Source organism: Microcebus murinus, chromosome 5, assembly GCF_040939455.1.
Source record: "Microcebus murinus isolate Inina chromosome 5, M.murinus_Inina_mat1.0, whole genome shotgun sequence".
Classification (NCBI taxonomy): Eukaryota; Metazoa; Chordata; class Mammalia; order Primates; family Cheirogaleidae; genus Microcebus; species Microcebus murinus.
In genome coordinates, this window is record NC_134108.1 from 41,809,594 (window position 1) to 41,828,174 (window position 18,581).

The 18,581-nt window shown below is 44.0% G+C and overlaps 1 protein-coding gene and 1 long non-coding RNA gene across 3 annotated transcripts in view; both read right to left on the reverse strand.

Annotated features, from left to right (window-relative positions):
* Positions 1-16,216, reverse strand: part of SLC35F1 (solute carrier family 35 member F1) — a 369,290-nt gene extending 353,074 nt beyond the window's left edge. The window contains exon 1 of the mRNA XM_012739134.3: positions 15,963-16,216. Coding sequence (XP_012594588.1) covers positions 15,963-16,132 — 170 coding nt within the window. The 5' untranslated portion in view covers positions 16,133-16,216. The remainder of the gene's footprint in view (positions 1-15,962) is intronic.
* LOC142870939 (uncharacterized) lies at positions 3,267-15,827 on the reverse strand. 2 transcript variants are annotated; one of them, XR_012919281.1, is made up of 4 exons: positions 13,523-15,827; positions 4,200-4,505; positions 3,856-4,018; positions 3,267-3,492 (listed from the first exon to the last, which is right to left on the reverse strand). It is a non-coding gene; the product is annotated as an uncharacterized LOC142870939 (long non-coding RNA). The 2 variants fall into 2 exon arrangements; XR_012919280.1 differs by having other exon boundaries at positions 3,936-4,018; positions 13,523-15,822.
* Positions 16,217-18,581: the final 2,365 nt, after the last annotated feature.

The following is an 18,581-nucleotide window of genomic DNA, read 5'->3' on the forward strand; positions in this document are numbered from 1 at the left end:
CAAGCTGTCATCATCAAAGACCTAAGCCTGGCATCTCACAGTGGAACATATGAACACAGAGCAAACTATAATAATATCTATGCTTTACCAATCTCTGGCATAAATCTAATCCATAATTAGAAATTTATCATGGAGAAATAACTATTCTGGAGGCTTAGTTCTCATCTCAGAATTGGTACCATATTGTTTTCTGGGGACCCATTTTCTTCAAGGCATTAAGTTACTGTGTTTCACCAATTGATTTGGAGGGGATTTGTTTGTTTTTAAGCAATGCACAAAGAAAACTAACTGGCCCTACCCTAACTAATAGGTATTGGCATCTAAAATTATAAGCCAAGGCTCTAGATACAGAAATTGATTCAGACTGAGGAAGCAGAAAGTAACACATTGTCTCCAGTGATGCAGGGAACTTTCCTCCATGTTCCACAGGGAGCAGTGTCTACCTACTGTCTCTTTTCTCCATCCACACTCTGAACAGCATTTCTATATTCACTCTTATTTATTGCCCATTTACCATGGGGCTAGTTTCTGAGCTAAGCACTTCATGTATTTTTTCTTGATTATACTTTCCCAGAATTCCCTTTTCTACTCATAAAACACTCACAAAGCGGCATGTTTCTGGAATGGAAGTGATGAAAGTTACATATTTTGGATGAAATGGGAGTAGAAGGAAACCCTGCCAAATGCCTCTTAAAAGCTGCAACACCTGCTGACTAAAAATAGCTGCTTACACAGCCCAAAGAAAGAATCTGTTCTTTTCTTTCAAACTCTGGCTTGAGAAATCTATCTCCGTGAATCAGTTCATCAGCTATTGATTAACTTCTCTAATTAGCTTCTCTAATGGCTGTGATAGAAAATATAAGGCTGCTTTGTAGACAGCAAGTGGAGGGAGCCTGACCCAGCACATATCTATGCCCCAGGAAGAAATTTTGACCCCACAACTCAAAGTTTGGGAGAAGCACATCAATCTCTTCATCTTTCACTCATTCATTCAGTGAATAGTTGTTGACTACAATATCTACCATCTGGCAGGCACTGTTCTATATGATTAGAAAAATAAACACATAGAAGTCCCTGCCTAAAAGAAGTACACCTGCTTTCATCAGCTTCCAGGTGTGTCTCTTCAGGATGTTCTCACTGCAGAGAAGTTACCAGTCTTTTGGAAAACCCAGCTCCCAGCATCTCCCAGGGACAGGGCTCAATATCCCTTCTCCTCTCTTCTCCTTAGCCAAAAATAAGCACACCTATTTCTCATTTTTTGTCCTTGTTTCTACTTCTGCTCCTTCCAGGAGCAAGAATTAATAGAAATCTGTTGCTTACATAATAATTACAAGTCCTACTCCCAAAGAATAAATGATAGCACCATAGTTATACTTGCCTTGTGATTTTCACATGACTCTCAACTCCCAGACTACGAAGGAACCAGAAAAAAGCTCTTTCTCTGCCTTTATTCTTGTGCTTTTTTCTGACACATTTATTAGGCTAAATATTAATAATTATAATAGCTAACATGTTTCAGGCATGATGCCAAGAGCTATAAATATATTAGCTTCTTTAATCCTCCTCAATAACCCTACAAGGTAGGTGTTCTTACTACAATTTCACAGATGATGAAACCAAAGCTCAGAGAGTTTAGATAATTTGCCTGAAGTCTTGAGGGTAGTGTACCAAATGAAAGCAAATACTGACCACGATCCAACCCGATTCACCTTTCTCGTATGTTGAAATTATAAATCAAAACCCATGGTTTCAGGAAGGACTGGTTAAGAGTACATCGTAAGTCTCCATTCCTCTCCTGCAACTGTCTTCTAGCTGGACTCCTTGCAACCAATCTCACTCTACTCAAATTCACTTTATACTGAAATCAGCCAGATCTTATGAACATGTAAATCTGTCATGTTAACCTTCTGCTCAGAGTCTCCAATGCAGCTCAGCGCTCCTAAGACAAAGCACACACAACATAACAAGCTTCCAAAGCCCTGCATGACCTTGCCCCACCCTAACCCTCCAGCCTCTGACATCTCTCACTCTCACATGTGGCTGCAACCATCTGAACTGGTTTTATTTCCTAGAATGTGCCATGCCCTCACCCACTCAAAGGCATCTGATATGTTGTTTCCTCGGCCTTAAACACTGTTCCCTATAACCTCCAACCCCCCACCACACACACACAAATACACACACAAACACACACTCCTACCTTTGTTCTGGCTATGTCCTCTTCTTTCTCCAGTTGTCAGCTTAGCTGTCATATGCTCAAATGCATATGACAGCTCCTCCCCCATCCCCTTTACTGGGTGCTCCCATGGTTTTCCATTATACTGGGTGAGATCTTTCATATGCCCAGTGCCCAGTACCAGCTTGGCACAAAGCAGGCTCAGAATAAATGCTTATCAAACAAATGAATAAATGAATGATGAGATGTGGAAAGCTGTTCACCCAGCGCTCCATCTTCCTCAACATATCTGCCTAACTCAGAAGAGCTTAGGATTAGCAAAGGTGCCACAGACTGGTATGGAAATACACGACATCTACTAGTCACAAGAGCCTATTCTTTCTACTTTTGGTGGAACCACATCTTGGGCAAACAACCCTTCACATCATAGGTTGTGGGCAAACCTGCCCCTGCTCTTCCTTGGCAGATGTGTCCAGACTGAAAAAAAAAAACAAAAATGAAAAGGACCTGAATGGTATTCAAAGGTCACCAGTTTCAGGGCAAAGTAAAGAGATGTGTATCAGTTAGGGGTGCTTTCAACTGCAAGTTAAAAAAAAATCCCAACTCAACCTGGCTTAAAGAGGTTTATCCTATATAATGAAAGTCCAGTGACAGGGCAAGCTCCAAGCATGTGGCACTGCAGTAAGTTGCACAATAATATCTTCAAGGACCTCGGCACTTTCCCTCTCTCCACTCTTCTGTCCTTAGCATCAGTGACATCCTAAAGCTGATTTCCTTCATAATCATTAAGGTGAGTGCTTGTAACAGTCAGTAGCAAGATGGCTGTTTCCTTTATTAAATCCAGCAAGAGAAAGAGACGGCCCTTCCCCCACCACCAAATGCAAGTTCCTTCTTTTCAACCTGATGGGGCCAACCTGGGACCTTGCCCACCCTAAGACCAACAACAATCTCCAAGCCCTGGAGTCCAGGATTATTGCATGAACTAAGTGGCTTATATTTACCTTTGGGTTAAAATGGATGAAGGAACCAATGAGGGACTTTGGAGAACAAAATCTCTAATGCCAGTGATAGAAAAGAAAGAACACACCTATTTCCATCTAACACAATTATGTTTTTCTCTTTCTGAGATGGCTCCTGAAGATGTCACATGTAAATACTCTATATTCCTTTTGAATGTGTGGTTGTATTCCTTCTTGCTGACGCTAGCTTCTCTTCAAGTTAATCATCTTCTTCTGCAGCCATGCTCGTGTTGAGTCAGCATTTGACGTTTAGAGGCATATTGCTTACAGCAGCTATAGAAACTGTTTCACTCAACCCTGCACAGAGGAAATACAAATGATATCAAGAATGTAAGCCAAATGACTTCATTACTCTTTTTTATGTTGGCAGATCTTTGATAATATTATAAAGCAAGCTTCCATCACTTCACCCTGGATAAAACACCCTGCTTTAGTGAAGCAACGAATCCTGGAGAGAGGGAAAGAAAGGCTGTCATAGCTAGCAACCCTCTGACACTGCCCTGCTCCTCAGGGTGTCATATTTGTGTTTTCTGGAGCAGGAATTTAAAAGGCAAGTAGGTTAACTGACACTTTTAAAAATATGTATGTATGCCAATTTCCAGTCTATCGTGGTATAGAAAACTCGTCAAGTTAAGCTCAGCCTACTTTTGCAGGATTTACCTAAATAGACTGAGCTGTCTAATAATTCCTTGGTTGGAGCTCTAATTTAGCACACAGAACCTTTAACTTCTAAACTCAACTCTGGATAGGCTGTTTGCCTTCAGGACACAAGCACATATGAATGACCGCTGAAACTGCCAGGCTGTGATCTCACTCCGAAGTACTAGCACAGAAAGAAGAAAGAGTACACATTAAAAAAAAAAAAGACTACACATATGCTTTAGAAACAAACTTCATTTGAGTTTTCAGAAGGACTTTGGGCTGTATGGTCATGTATAATCACAGATTTTAAGAGCTAGAGGGCATTTAGATAGTATGTATTTCAGATAACTCAAAATTCTCACAGTTGTTGCATAGCTACATTCTCAGACATCTGTTGACCAGTATGCCTCTGAAAACCTTCTGGTGAGGTGATGCTTGATCCCACTGGTGGAGGGTCCCAGACATATTTCAAAGATAGCAAGATTGATCTCTGGTACTCTCCTCTGTTTGTGTGTTCTTCACTCCAGCTCAGAATGCTCAGAGTTCTCTAGTGGAACAATTTCCTCCACTGTAACATTCCAGCCAGACATGCCCTAAGCCCAATGTTCCAAGTTCCAAAGATGTCTTCGAGTGATGCTCCCATCCTTCCTTGTGACTTATTTTAGCTCCTAATAGGAAAGCAATCTAATTGGTTACTAAAATAATAACTGATTAACTAGATTAAAATATACTCATGAGCAGGAACCTAACCTCGTATGTGTTGGCATCTCCTAACCACACTTAGAACTAGGCTTTCTTTAAAGTAGACAGGCAAAGGATATACATCTAATTTTGTTAACTTTTCCCAAGATTATGTATATAAAGAAGAAATTTAACTCAAATTAATTTCTAACTGGTAGAAATTGTTTAGGAAAATATTTCTGACTGGGAATAAGAAATGTTATTCTCCCTTCCCCTTGCTTACTTTGAGCTAGGACTTTCTAATAATAACTACCATATGACTCTTAGCTTTCCTTCCCCACCCCACCATTAGTGAATTAAACAAGTATCATCTTAGCTCCCCAACAACCCTTTGTGGAGGAGTATATCAGGCTGTGCAAATTTCTTTTTTAAGAAAAAAAAAAGTACGTTATAGCCCCTTTATCTGCTTGCCCAATAGCAACTAAAAGGAAGAGAATCCTTGTGTTCCTAAAGCCAATAAACTTCTTTCTAGCTGTAACAAATGGAAAACAGGAGATGACAATTTAGCTAAGACATCTTTTTTGTAGTTGTATTAATTTACCAACCGATAGCCTAGCAAACTGCAAACCCAGTACACTGGATCATTCTGCCTGTATTCCCATTTACATACTTTTCATAATCACTGTTTTCTTTGACAAATTAATATCCAAAATGAGCAATCTGATACCCATTGCTATAAATGCTTTAAATGGTGCTTTTCTTCTGCATTATAGAAGGCATGCTCTCAGGCTGCAATTAACTTTGGGGCCAGGGAGGTAATAATTAGGGTCTCTTCACATTGGAAACAAATGAGTCCATTTATAAGCATTAGAGTTGCAAATGATCGATTTCCTAAAACCAGTGCAAGCAAGCACCTCACTGCCTGTACTTCCTTAGGCTAGAGAGCACCCAGCTTTCATTAGGGAAGATCAATCCAAGAGTTATCAGGGGCAGGAAATAAATGGGAAACATCAAGGAAAGAAGGAAATATTTTTTATAAAAATAGATTTTTGCCTGAAAAGCATTAAAATCATACAAACTGTTAGATTCAGAAGAGGTAAAAGGAGGTAAAATTTTAAAGCCAAGCCACCGTACTCAACGTCATCTAGAACTGATGTGTTATAATGAAAGTATAAAGGGGTTAAGGTAGTGGAGGAAAATCCTTATGGGGTGGCTGTTCTATAGGTTTATTGACAATTCAGATATAGCTAGCTCATAGGTCATCCACACTGAATATTTCTATTTTCTTAGGTGATATCAATTAAGTGTGATTCTAAAATAGAAATGAAACGTTTTAGAAATAAAGTATTCTTCTTGAACCAACTCTGAGCTCCCTCCCCAAAAGATGTTATGGTAAGGAAATTTGGGGACTATCGTCAAATAAGGAAGACAAATTACTCCAAATGGAAAACTATCCACTATCTATTAGTTCAAGTATGTGTGTGTGTGTGAAAGAGAGAGAAAGACACAAAGAAACAGAGTAAGACAGAGACAGTCACACAGATGGATAGACAAAGACTCATTACAAATAATATCTAATATACATTATTTGAGAAGTAACTTATATATATTATATATATATAATATTTAAATATATGTGCATGTATATATCCCTAGAAATATTCACAAAGGAAAAATAGGGCACAGAGAATGGTCAAGATACCACAGACTGATGATCTTCATTTGTCCATCTTATCTGGAACTTATATTTCGAGAAACAATAATGACCCAAGTCTTTACAATGAGGTCTAGAGGCAGCATTTAGGGGTGATTTAGGGGTGCCTTGGTTACCCAATCTCTCCATCAGCAGATGGGGTCAGTACAAGTAAACATACCTTCATGGTAAATACTGTGTTCTTGCTATGCGAACACAACTTCAAGACAAGTTCCCTGACCCAGCTTCCACGCAATGGGTGTCCTAACCTCTTCCACCTAGCAATTTGGGAGTCATTCCAGAAACAAATAACCAGAACATGAATTTCACTCCAGGGATCACCAGATGGTGGTCGTTTTTGTTTGGTTGGTTTTTGTGAAGTTTCAGACTTACTCCGCAGCTAGCTGAAAACTAACGCACGCTAATTCCAAGGATAGATCACCTCCTTTTAAAGGGGCTTGAATGCCCCTCACCAAGCTTCACAGTTGTGGAGGGAAAATGGTCAATTCTGCAAAGCTGCAAAGGTCCTGCCTAGCTTTCCCTGACTCCACACCCTCCAGAAGAACCGTCCCCATTCCCCTCCTCCGCCCTGCACACACCGCTCCCCCAGCCCCCACCTGAGGCCCCCCTGTCTTCCAGCAGTCACCCCACCCTGGGATCTTGCCGCCCTAGGCATTCCGAGTGAGTGAGCGGGTCTGTGGAGGACAGGGCCCCTCTGACAGGGCAGTGTTTCTGGGGCCTGTGGCAGGATCCAGATAGGGACAGAGACTCCAGCCAGCCCGGGGAAGCCAGCACCACAAAGAGCTCCTCTGATCCCGCTGGCATCTGGGCTTCCCCTCATTAGCACATTAAAGCGACTCAGTCCCTTCCCTCAGAGCCGCTCTGTCCATCCACTGCTACCGGCCTCTATGGAGCCTTTTAGGCCCACGCTCCTTTGGAAACCTCCCCAGTTCCAGAGGCACGAAGGCTTTCCTGGAACCTGTCACTGTCCTTCACAAACCGCAGGTACCTCAAAGCTCCATCAATCTGAGAGGCACAACTAGACAGCAGAACATATGCCTTATGCCAAATGCATCTTCCCAAGAAGAGGCTTTCTTTAAAGGAAAACAATTAAATATATCTAGCTTGAAAAAATGAGCACATTGAAGTAAACAGACTAGTGCCTGTTCACAGATCAGTGGGCTTCACTTCGGAATGACTGACAGGGCTCATGAGCCAGAGCAGTGACCGCATATGAAAGCCCACTGCGTGCTGAGGAGGCCGGTCAGCATTTATCACAGCCCTGATGACAGCACAAAGTCGCCAACGCTCAGGCTCTCCTTTTAATTTTGTGACCAGGATAACAACTGCTTAGTGCTTGGCAGTTTTCCGAGCCTTCTCCCCAGTGTTATTCGTTTAAAACCCCCAAACATCCAATAGCAAATGAAGAACTAGGATTATTTTAACCGGTTTACAAGTGAGAAAATGGAAGCCCCCAAAGTTAAGTCACTTGCCTAAGACAGAACATACATCCCATTCTAAAGGGGACGCCGTCACTCCAGTGGCCCAGGCACAAAATCTCTAGGTGACGGCTAAGTGAAATCTCTTAATTCCCTCTTCTCTCTCTCATACCCCACTCCCAAATACAGTCAGGACCCAAGTCCTCCCGAGCCTCCTTAAATACGTTCTGCCCCAATATCTTCACTTATCTGATGATAGTTCTGGCTTCTTGGGCCCAGATCTACTCCTGAGTTAACCCGTTTCAAGGCAGATTAGAAACAGCAGCAGCTCCTTCCTACCCATCACACCTCCCACCACATCCCGGTGACAAATGTCAAATTTACACATAACATTTCTTTAGTATGCTTCCTTTCTGACTCCTCAAAATGATTATTTCCCACTTCTCTCTGTACAAACATCCTACACCCCTCCCTACCACCTTCATTCACAACAGATGCTCTGGCCTCAGAGTTCACGGAGGAAGAGAAACCACCAGACAGGACGTGCCGTCTGTTGCCACCACCAAATCTACCAAAGTACTGTCATCTGTACCCACATGTTCAGCCTCCCCTCCTGCACCATGGACAGTGTCCTGGCTCCTCTCATCGGTCACCCCCTCCACCCTGTGCTTTGGATCCCACCACCCGAGCCTTCTCAAGGCTTCTGTCTGTCTTGCGACACACCTCCCTCACATGCAATTTTCCCCTCTCCACTATACCATTCCCATCAGCATATGGACCTTTGTATCATCTCCTCCATTAAACAACTCCCCCTTTACTCCGCTCCTTGTTACAGCAAAACTTCTCAAAAGTCATGTTCTGAACCTCACCTCACATTCCCTCCCAAACCATCCCATCTGGGTTTCCATCTGCTCACTCTGCTGACCCCGTGCTTGTCACAGCCCCCTAGGTTCTCCATGCAGCCCAGCCACTGGCCGTTTCTCTGTCCTTTCCTTAATTACTCTCAGCACAGTGGACCGCTGGCCATCTCCCTCTGGAAACACTTTCCTCTCTTGGCTTCTGGACACCACACTCTCCTGGTTTTCTTCCTACTTCGGACCCCTCCTTCCCCAACTCCTTTCCTGTGTCCTCCCCTGTGTTTGACTCTGCAGGTTGCTGTGCTCCCATGATTATTCTTGGGACCCATCTTCTCCGCCATTTGCACTTCCAGGACCCATGACTCCCAAATCCAGTATCAAGTTCTGATTCCTTTCCAGAATTTCATACGTCAGTTTTAAAACTGGAAATTTTTCTTTATTCCTCCTCCTCAGCTGCCTCATCAAATCACTCATCTAGTTCTGTGTACTCCACCTCCCAGTGCAAATCACTCCAAACGCAACCACTTCCCTCCACCTCCACTGCTGCCAGAAAGTCCAGCTTCCAACACCTCTTTCCTCCAGTAGCAGGAATCTCCCCCACAGTCCAGTCTCCAGCAGTAGCCAGAGTGGGCTTCTCAAAACTTAACCAGATAGCTCCTCTGCTTAAAATCTTCCCCTTGCTCCCCATCCTACTTAGAACTGGCACCTGCCCTCTTCTCTGATCTCCTCCCCTACTGCTCTGTCCTGTTTCTTACGTTCCAGCCTCCCTTTCTTTCAGTTCCTCATGCCTGCTGGTCTCACCTTAGCAGTTCTGCCTGGAGGGACCTTCCTCCTGACCTTCCAATGGCCAGTTCCTTCTGGCCATCCCGATCTTAGCTCCACTGTCACCAGAGAGAGGGGCCTCTTCTGACCACCGAAGTTAGAGAACCACCCATTACCGCTCTGTCACATCACCCCACTTTAATTCTTTGCATAGTATTTGCCGGTGTTGGGTATCTTTTCTATGCTTTGTTTACCGCCTGCCCCCTTCTAGAACGTAGCCTCCATGAGAGTGGAGGTCTTTTCTGTCTTGTTCCCCAAGCATCTCCAACAGCTAGACCACACCTCTCACCTGACTCAGTAATTATTTATTGAATGGTTGGGTGGCTCATAGTCCGTGCTCCTCAGAGCTTGAGGGGAGGCCGTATCAGTGGTCCAGCCACCCATGTTGGGCCCCCATGTAACCCTGACCCACCCTTCTGTCACTCAGACACAGAATCTGCTCTCCTGAGCTGTGTGGTCACTGGCAGGTAGTATTCTCCATGTATATCGCACTCTGCGGATCTGGGATACTGCCGTGTACCCCTTCTCACTTCTAAATAGTTTCTCTGCCTAACATTGCAGGGCACCCCTTAAAGGCAGGAGCCCGAACTGAAACTCCAGGCCACTTGGCTGAGGCCTTGATACCTCATGTCGCTATAATCAGGCCTATACTACTGCCTCCACTTCACCAGCTCATATTACAGAGTTGCAGGGCCACGACTGGCACCAGCCTGAGCACCCCCCAGTGAGGACCCTCCCAGCCATGATTAGATCCAGACTCACTGCTACTCCCACTTGGATGTCTGGCTGGGACCAGTGCTTCTCAAACTTTCTTTTGTTTTAATAAATATATTAAATAAATAAATATATTTATAAATTTATAAATGTAAATATATTAAATAAATATATTTATTTATAATGTTCTCCTTGACATTTCCTATGAAATTTCTTCCTAACTATCGTACATTGAAGTAAGCCAAAGTGTCAGAATGAGAAAGTTAATATGGACTGCATGCTGAACATGTTATTTACATGATTCCAGTGTCTAGACATGTGGAAGCATAGCATTGCTATGTATAGCAATGTATAGCAATTCAGATCATGGACTATAACATTTCACTCTAAGCAGTGACATACATGTTAAGTTCCCCAGTTAGATTTTGAGGTCCTTCAGTCCAAGAATAATGTTTTGTCATATATGTGTCTTCCAGAAGAAGGCTTAGCACACAGTAATTGCTTAAGAACAAATGAATATATACTTGTATATGTTCATGTTACAATCAAGAAATATGTCAAATATTTTTGGATTTTTTTGCATATGTCTACTAGAGTTTGACTTCCTAAGCATACTTCTTTAGAAGCATAATCAAGAATTAATGTGTTTGAACAATATACAACAAATGTTCATTGGCCTGAACTCGAATGAGCAAGCTAAACTAAAATCTAATGATGGCACTTTCATATTCTGCATTCAACTTTTATGAGAAATGACAACTAAATAATAAATCATCTCTTGCATTAAGTAACTTTAGAACTATATGGGCAGACAGCTCGATTTCTTATACCATCTACATCTATAGATATGTATAGTAAAAATACACATCTATTATGATGGCCTTAAGGTACTGAAGAATTTTGAGAAAGTAAAAGGCCAACAAAAAATTACACAAAGATATGTCTATTTTATTACACACTAATTACTCAGAAATGCAACATCTTCATCCAAGATAAGCCAAATACTCCTTTAGTATGAACATTTGTTTCTCCAACCACAGTGCATAAATACAAGTATACTGGATGACCTTTTAGTTTTATAATTTTGTCCTTTTAAATATAAATGCATCCTTCAGACATTATTTATTACTAATTTTAAAATGTCTGTTTTTAATAACACCACCCAGTTCCATGTGGAATATTTTGTATCAATTATTCTCATTACTAGCTGATCTTCCTCTTTTCATTTTGACATCTGTGAGAAGCAGCAGCTTGAAGAAGAGCCTCACCATCAGTTTCTTAACAAAAGCCTTCTCACTTAATAAGAAAGGATCATCTAAACTAAAATGTATGTTTTCATTAACTATATCTGGAGATCAGGCATATCCCTGTTCCTTGAGAGCCATTCCATTGGTTCACAATATTCTATCCACCTTATTTAATGACTCAGGAAGGCTATCCCACTTTATATGGCAACTTCCCCACTTGCACATTGATTTTATGTAACCTTGTTTCCAGCTCTCCTATGTATCATCCTCAATGCCATTTGGTTTACAACTCAAAAAAGTTTCAGAAATTTGAAAATTAATAAAATAAATCTAAATGTAAGTTGGCAATCAGTTCTAAATTAAATAAATGGAAGGCTCAGAGTCAGCAGTGGTTCCAGTCTAATGATTAAACATCCCCACTACAAGACTCAAAAAGGCAGAGACTTCTTTATAACTTGAGACATCCCATTATATGTCTTATTGAGAAGAAAGTAGATCAAAACTAGAAATTCATGGTTATATGTGTTAAGAACTGAAACTAATATTCAAGTGGGAAAATATAAAAGCACACATATGCAAAACACAAAACAAGCTATCACTTATTTCTCAAAAATATTTCATTAAGAAATCATTTTAGGGCCGGGCGCGGTGGCTCACGCCTGTAATCCTAGCACTCTGGGAGGCCGAGGCGGGCGGATTGCTCAAGGTCAGGAGTTCAAAACCAGCCTGAGCGAGACCCCCGTCTCTACCATAAAAATAGAAAGAATTTAATTGGCCAACTAATATATATAATATAAAAATCAGCCGGGCATGGTGGCTCGTGCCTGTAGTCCCAGCTACTCGGGAGGCTGAGGCAGGAGGATTGCTTGAGCCCAGGAGTCTGAGGTTGCTGTGAGCTAGGCTGACGCCACGGCACTCACTCTAGCCTAGGCAAGAAAGCGAGACTCTGTCTCAAAAAAAAAAAAAAAAGAAAAGAAATCATTTTAGAAGAGAAAATCTTTAGGCACTTTAGTATATAGATCAGTATTTACTCCTGTATGTGTCTAAGAAATCTACCTGATCAGCAGTTTCTATGAGAGGGATATCAACTGTTACCCTTGAAGTATTTTCTTTTCATCATATCTTGTTTGCCTGTAGCAGGGTAAAAATACTATTCCATGCTAAGAAGTAAGTGAAGAACAGTTTGCCATACTTTTTCTTTGTTTGAATCAATACATTATACCACATCTTTAGAAGTTAAAGAAGTAGTAATTACCCCAGCAACCAAATCATCTTGTATTTCTTATATCCCCATTGCCAAAACAAGTTTGAGTAGGGCAGAGGAAAGAATGTGACGTATCCCATTAACTGGATGAAAAACATTATCTAGCACCTCCTCTTTCACCAAAGTCTTGGATACAATTATATTCTAATCTAATTGCTTCAATTAGAAAGGGAGTAGTTAATCAGTGAGATGCCCCTAATGTCATGTACAAAATGTACCAATCCACTCTACAAGCCTTTAAAGTAAGGGGAGAGGAACTGGAGCTATACTAAGGAACTGAACTTATGCAAGATAATGTAAGGCAGGTTTTTATTAAGGTAATACTACATTTCATTGCAAGCTTCTTGAGAAGTGGTACCATTAATTAATTATTAATCAGTACTTCTCTCTTTAACTCTCCCTAGGTAATCAGGATATAGATAATGTGTGTGTTTGTATTTCTTCCTCTGGGTTGGCAAGTAGCTGTTGCCATCATCTGTGACCAATAGCAGGCAGTTCACCAGGCTTGCCTTGCTCACAGTCTAACACTCCTCATCCCACTGCACCAACCTGTCTCTCAGTGCTGCCCCTCTGGCCTAAAGGGATGCTAATAGTTAGCAGCTAATAGTGCAACTCTCCATTCTGTCACTGAAGAGACTACCCCAACCAGCTCACAGCAATAGAATGCTCCTAACAAGAAATTTGCATGTCAGAGTTGGAGGGATATTTTTTATATGGGGTCCTAGCTTCCAGATTTGCAATTTCTGCTAAGAGGTAAGATCTTGCATGCTAGGGGCAGAGGAAAGGAAATAATTAAAGACAATGAGTAGACAAGGCAATGAGGGCAAGTATTAAGGAAGAAAGAAGAAAAGAGGCAGAAAAGAAGGCAAAAATGAGCAGATCTTGAGTGTTTAGAAAATGGACAAAGATGCTTTTGATTAGACCCCCAATGAGCCTGCCTTATAGCCATACTGATAAGTCCAACATACCATGAAGGTTCAAACCAGAGGGGAGCCGCACCTAAGCACTGCACAGAAGCTCTAAAATTCCATTCTTACTTTTACTTGGAGCCAAATCACTGCACAGCCACTATTAATGCTCTCTGTTATGACACAATAATGACATGAAGGCCACGCCTATCAGCATGCTAAAGAAATTGTGCCATTGAGATTTTAAAATTTGTTCAGATTTTTTTCAGTCTCCTTACTCAAAATGTACTTTCTCAAAAGAAATATTTTCTTCTTATCCATTAAGGATAAGGAAAAGCCAGCTACTCAATACAAAACATTATATTGAAAATTCTGGAGAACTTGGAAAGACAAATAAATAATTGTTTCAGTTTAAGTCTGAAGGTCATAACCCTACGGTTCCACTCATAGATGTACCTGAGATGAAACGCTATTGACCCAATCTAAGTCTAAATTCCTCCTCTGCACATTAGGAATAGGACAACCCATGTCACAGATATCAGCAGGCAAAGCAAAGCACAAAGTTCTACCCATAAAGTACCATGACTTCACTGTATTGCCTATGTTGCTCCCACAGATTCAGACTCACCTTAAGACAACAAAAAAATGGGTTGAATGAATGAATTAGTGTAAAGCTTTATACTTTTCCTAGTGTTTTCTTCAGCATTATCTATTCTCAAAATCATAATAGGAGAAGTAAGGCAAGTACTGTATCATTAAACATATTTTATAAATGAAGAACCCCAAACCTGAGGAGATAAAGGCTCTGGGGCAAGCTCCATGGCAAGCTATGGGCAGAGGTATGATGACAACTGGAGTCCCCTCACACCTACCTCACTCATCTTGTTATTCTGGTCTCCAAGGTTCATTGTATATCAAGAAATATTCTTCATGGAATCAATAATAACTTATAATAAGCAAAGACAAATGAACTATTGTGTAGGTTTTTTTCTAGTTAGATGAGGAAAACATTAATAATTAAAAACATACTCTGTTTAAAAATTTAAAGCCAATATCAAGGAATTTGCTGTTCAAAAAAAAAAAACCCACAGGTATTCATAAAGAATAGGAAACCCATATAATATGTAATGAGCCAGCATCTTCTTGATTTATTCTGCTCATTATCTTTTAAACTTAATATTTTGGAAGGTGTTATTTTAAGCCACAAAGGAAAGACTCGACTTTCTATAATATTACCAACTCATGTCTCCCTTCAGAGTGAATTTCTTCTTGTTTGATAATAAATGGAAACATACAGAGGTACCCACAAGTAAAATATACGTTAAGTCTTCACAAGGGATTCTTGAATGGTTTGGGATTTGATAGAAGTAAATTAAACCATACGCCCAAAATGAGGGTATTTTTCAAGCTTCTATTTCTGTACATATTTTGTGCTCCCACTAGAGCTTTAGACACCCCCCGCCCCAACCCAGACACTTCCATGTGAATTCCTTGGGAAATCTCTGCTACCCTACACAGTGCCACACAGAAACCTGTGTGAACACAGCACCAGAAGAGTTACCCGTACAGATGTGTCGAAAAGCACCCACGCACCCAAATAAAACCACACAAAACCCATTCCCTGTGTGATTTTTTTTTATGTGTCAGCTCATCAAACATTTCAAGTTACTTAAGAGGAAAAAGTCCCTTTCACATCACAGTTGAGTCTGGGGCGCCGCCGCTGCGGCCCCCATTTTCACGTTAACGCGGGTCCTAAACCTAAAAAGCCTCGGTCCTGAATGGATCCACTACGCAGATTCCAGCACTGGAGTGTCCGCCGCCTCCGGCTCAGCACGCTTGGGAATAGCGGGGCGCCTCCTTCTCACCCCCTGCCCGCAACGCTCTGCACTTTGCGTGGGTCTGTGCCAGGCCTCTGGCCGGCTCCTCCCCGCTCCCGGCCACCGAGCGCCGGAGCGCGACTGGAGCGTCAGGCGGCAGAAGTGGGTTCCCCTCCCTCCCGCCAGGGCGGTCGCTGCGCCCCATCCCCCAGTGACTGGTCGGAGCCTACGAGGCGGGCGGGCGGCGGCAGCGGGAGGCTGGAGACTTCCTCGCCATCTCCGCGGCCCGGCGCCTTCCCGCCTCCGCCCGGCCATGTCCCCGCGTCCCCTCTGGCCCCCGAGCGCAAAGCTAGGGTAGGAGTGGGAAAGAAAAGTGAGGCACATGCGAGTGCGAGGGTGTGAGCGCGGACACACGCAGGGCAGCCAGGCACGCAAACCCCGCCTCTCCCCAACTCCCTCCTCGGACCGGCCGCGGCTCGGGCACTCCGGGCTCCCCACGCCGGGACAAAGCTGCGGCGGCCTCCCTGCCCCCGCTGAGCGCGTGGTCGTCCGACCTCCCCATCTCCCCAAGCCGCGACCCAGTTCCAAAGGACCAACGGGCCACCCGGGGGACAGAGGGGACCCCGGGCCGGGCGCCCGCAGCCCGCCCTCCGCGCCCTCGCTCGCTCGGCGCCGCCGCTCACCTGTTCAGCACTTTGCGGATCCTCTGGCGCAAGCTAGCCCGGGAGGAGGCGGACAGGCTCCCGCCGCCGCTGCCCTCGGCCGGCAGGTTCTCGATGGTGGTCACCACATGGTTCGGCGGGGCTGGCGGCGGCGGCTGCGGCTGCTGCTGCGGCGGCTCGGGGGGGATCATCGCGGCGAAGACGGAGGCGCGGCGGCGATCAGAACGCAGCCGGGCGCATCGTGCGCCGGCTCCGGGCCCGGGAACGCGCAGAGGACCCGGCCGGGCGGCCGCGGCCCGGGAGGCGGTGCTGCCTGCGAAGCGCGGCGGGGAGGCACCCGCGGCTACGGCCGCCGCCCGGCGCGCCACTCGCTCCTCTCCAGTCCCAGTGCCGCACCTCGCTGCTGTGCCGCCCGCCCTGGCTCCTGCTGAGCCGCGTCCCCAAGTCCTGGCACGCCCGGTGAAGTGGCTGCGAAGGGTGGCGCGCGGGGGCGCGGGGCTGCCTGCCGGCTCGGGGGACCCTGCGGAGAGGGAGGACGGGGCTCCGGGCTTCGCCTTCTGTCCCCGCGCCCGGGTCCTCTCGGGGCGAGCGGCAGCAGCCTGTCCCCCTCGCGCTCGGAAAGCTGCCGTCTGTGTCTCACGGAGTGAGAGACCGAGAGTGAACCGGGAGAGCCGGGCGGGGGCGCCGGGGCGGCGCGGGGGAGGGGGAGGGCCGCGCACCCCGCTGTCGCCAGAGGGCGCTCCCGAGGTGCCTTATTGCCCCCGACCCTCTTCTCCCTAGTCCGCAGAGGCCCACAGTCTAGGTTGTGGTCATTGTTTGGGTTTTGTTTTGTTTCGGGTGGGGCTGAGAATAGACCCTCCCTCTGGCGGGGATTCCTCGCTCCGGCGATAGCAATAGCACCACGGAATCCAGCACCACCTGCTTGGGACAGCAGCGCCAGGACGCCGCCGAGACAGGTGCTGGCCCCAGATTAGAAACCCAAACTGAGTCTCTTATTATAACTACACTTACCATAATAGCCTGGAGGAAATGGGAGGGAAACAACTTCTCACAAAGAATCCATTCTGGGAACTGGAAAAGCATATCACACCAACTCAAAACGTCTCTGTTTGCGGCACTGTAGCGCTGTGAAAGACACATAGGCAGACTTGAGTTCCAGTGGCACGTCTCAAACTTATTCGCCCAGAGACCCTAAGCAATTTACTTAAATTCTAAAGCATTCTCCTCTGTGCAGAGGGACTACTCTCCTCGAGTCTTTCTCCCAGGGGCGTTGTAAGACTTAAATGAGGTAAACCACCCAGCAGGGGAGCCTAACAGCTCCTCTAATAGTCCCCCACCTCCAAAAGGGAAAACCCTGTGTATTTGGAAATCTTGGACCTGGACAGGACTATGTGTCTAAGAAAAGAAACTGGCTCTCTGTCCCAGGTATTTCTTATCCCTATTGATCCAGATCCCAATTAATAATTGATTCTTAAAAGATTTTCAAATGTTCCTTTATCTGGACTGCTTGGATAGGGACCTTGCATTGTAAAAACGATATGCATTGTTAAAATTTGTCCACTGCAATGCAATATGGGGAGTTAATTTCCCTGAGTAAGCGTAATAGGTAGGTTTGTTCACACTAAGACATGCTGATGCCACCACTGAATCCAAATGCCCTGGATAGCAGCAAATTAAAAATAGGGGTGACAAGATTTGCCATGAGGTGTGGGAGAGAGTCAGACAGAAAATAATATTCAAAACAAGGAATGGCTTTTCTTCTCAACTGAAGAGAAAAGGGATAGGGAAGGATAAAAAGATGGGATTAATTGTTGAGTTAACAAGTAAGTTCCCATCACTTTAACAATGTTGGGAGTCCTTTTCTTACCATCAAAAAATCTGAGAAAACAGACATTCACAAAACTTCTCCAATCTATATGTAAAACCTAGTTACTACCTGAAATATCCCTGAGATTTCTTTCTACAAAATAAAAATCTCAAATTAGAACATTTCCTTTTTTATAATTAACACCTCTCAGTCTTTCTCAACAACCTTTTGTAGTCTTATTTTTCCACCTCTGATTTGCACAGGACACTCTGAAAAGTTGTTACCAATAGGACCAAGGCTTGTAACCTCACGGACATTAAAATTCCAATAGTCCACCATGAGTTTGCCCTTAGGGGACCCACCAAATGTAGCTGACATGAATAAAAGTACACTTCAGCTGAACCTGGCAGCAAGTAATGATGGAAGTCTCTCTATTAAAACAACATTTATGGTAATTTCAGGTGCCTGCCTTGAATGACTGGTTGCTTCAGTGCCCTCTTCCTTCACATTTGGCTTGCTTCCCTTTGAATGTTTTTGGCACATCACAACTCAGTGCTGTGTCTGCACTTCACTGTCTGCATTTGCATCTGGTCATTTCTCTAGAGGTACTACTGAATCCAAATGATCGAAATCTCCACTGAGTCAGGAAGGGAGAAAATCAAGATAAGAGAACAGGATAAGAGATGTAAAATTTCAATCCTGCTGGTAACAAAAGACCTCGAAGCAGTCCCAAGCCTTATGTTTTTGTTACTCCCTTTATAGGGGGATACACCAGATCCCTTCTTACTCTCTGATTCTATGCTTCATGCTCATCTCTTAAGAAATAGATAATC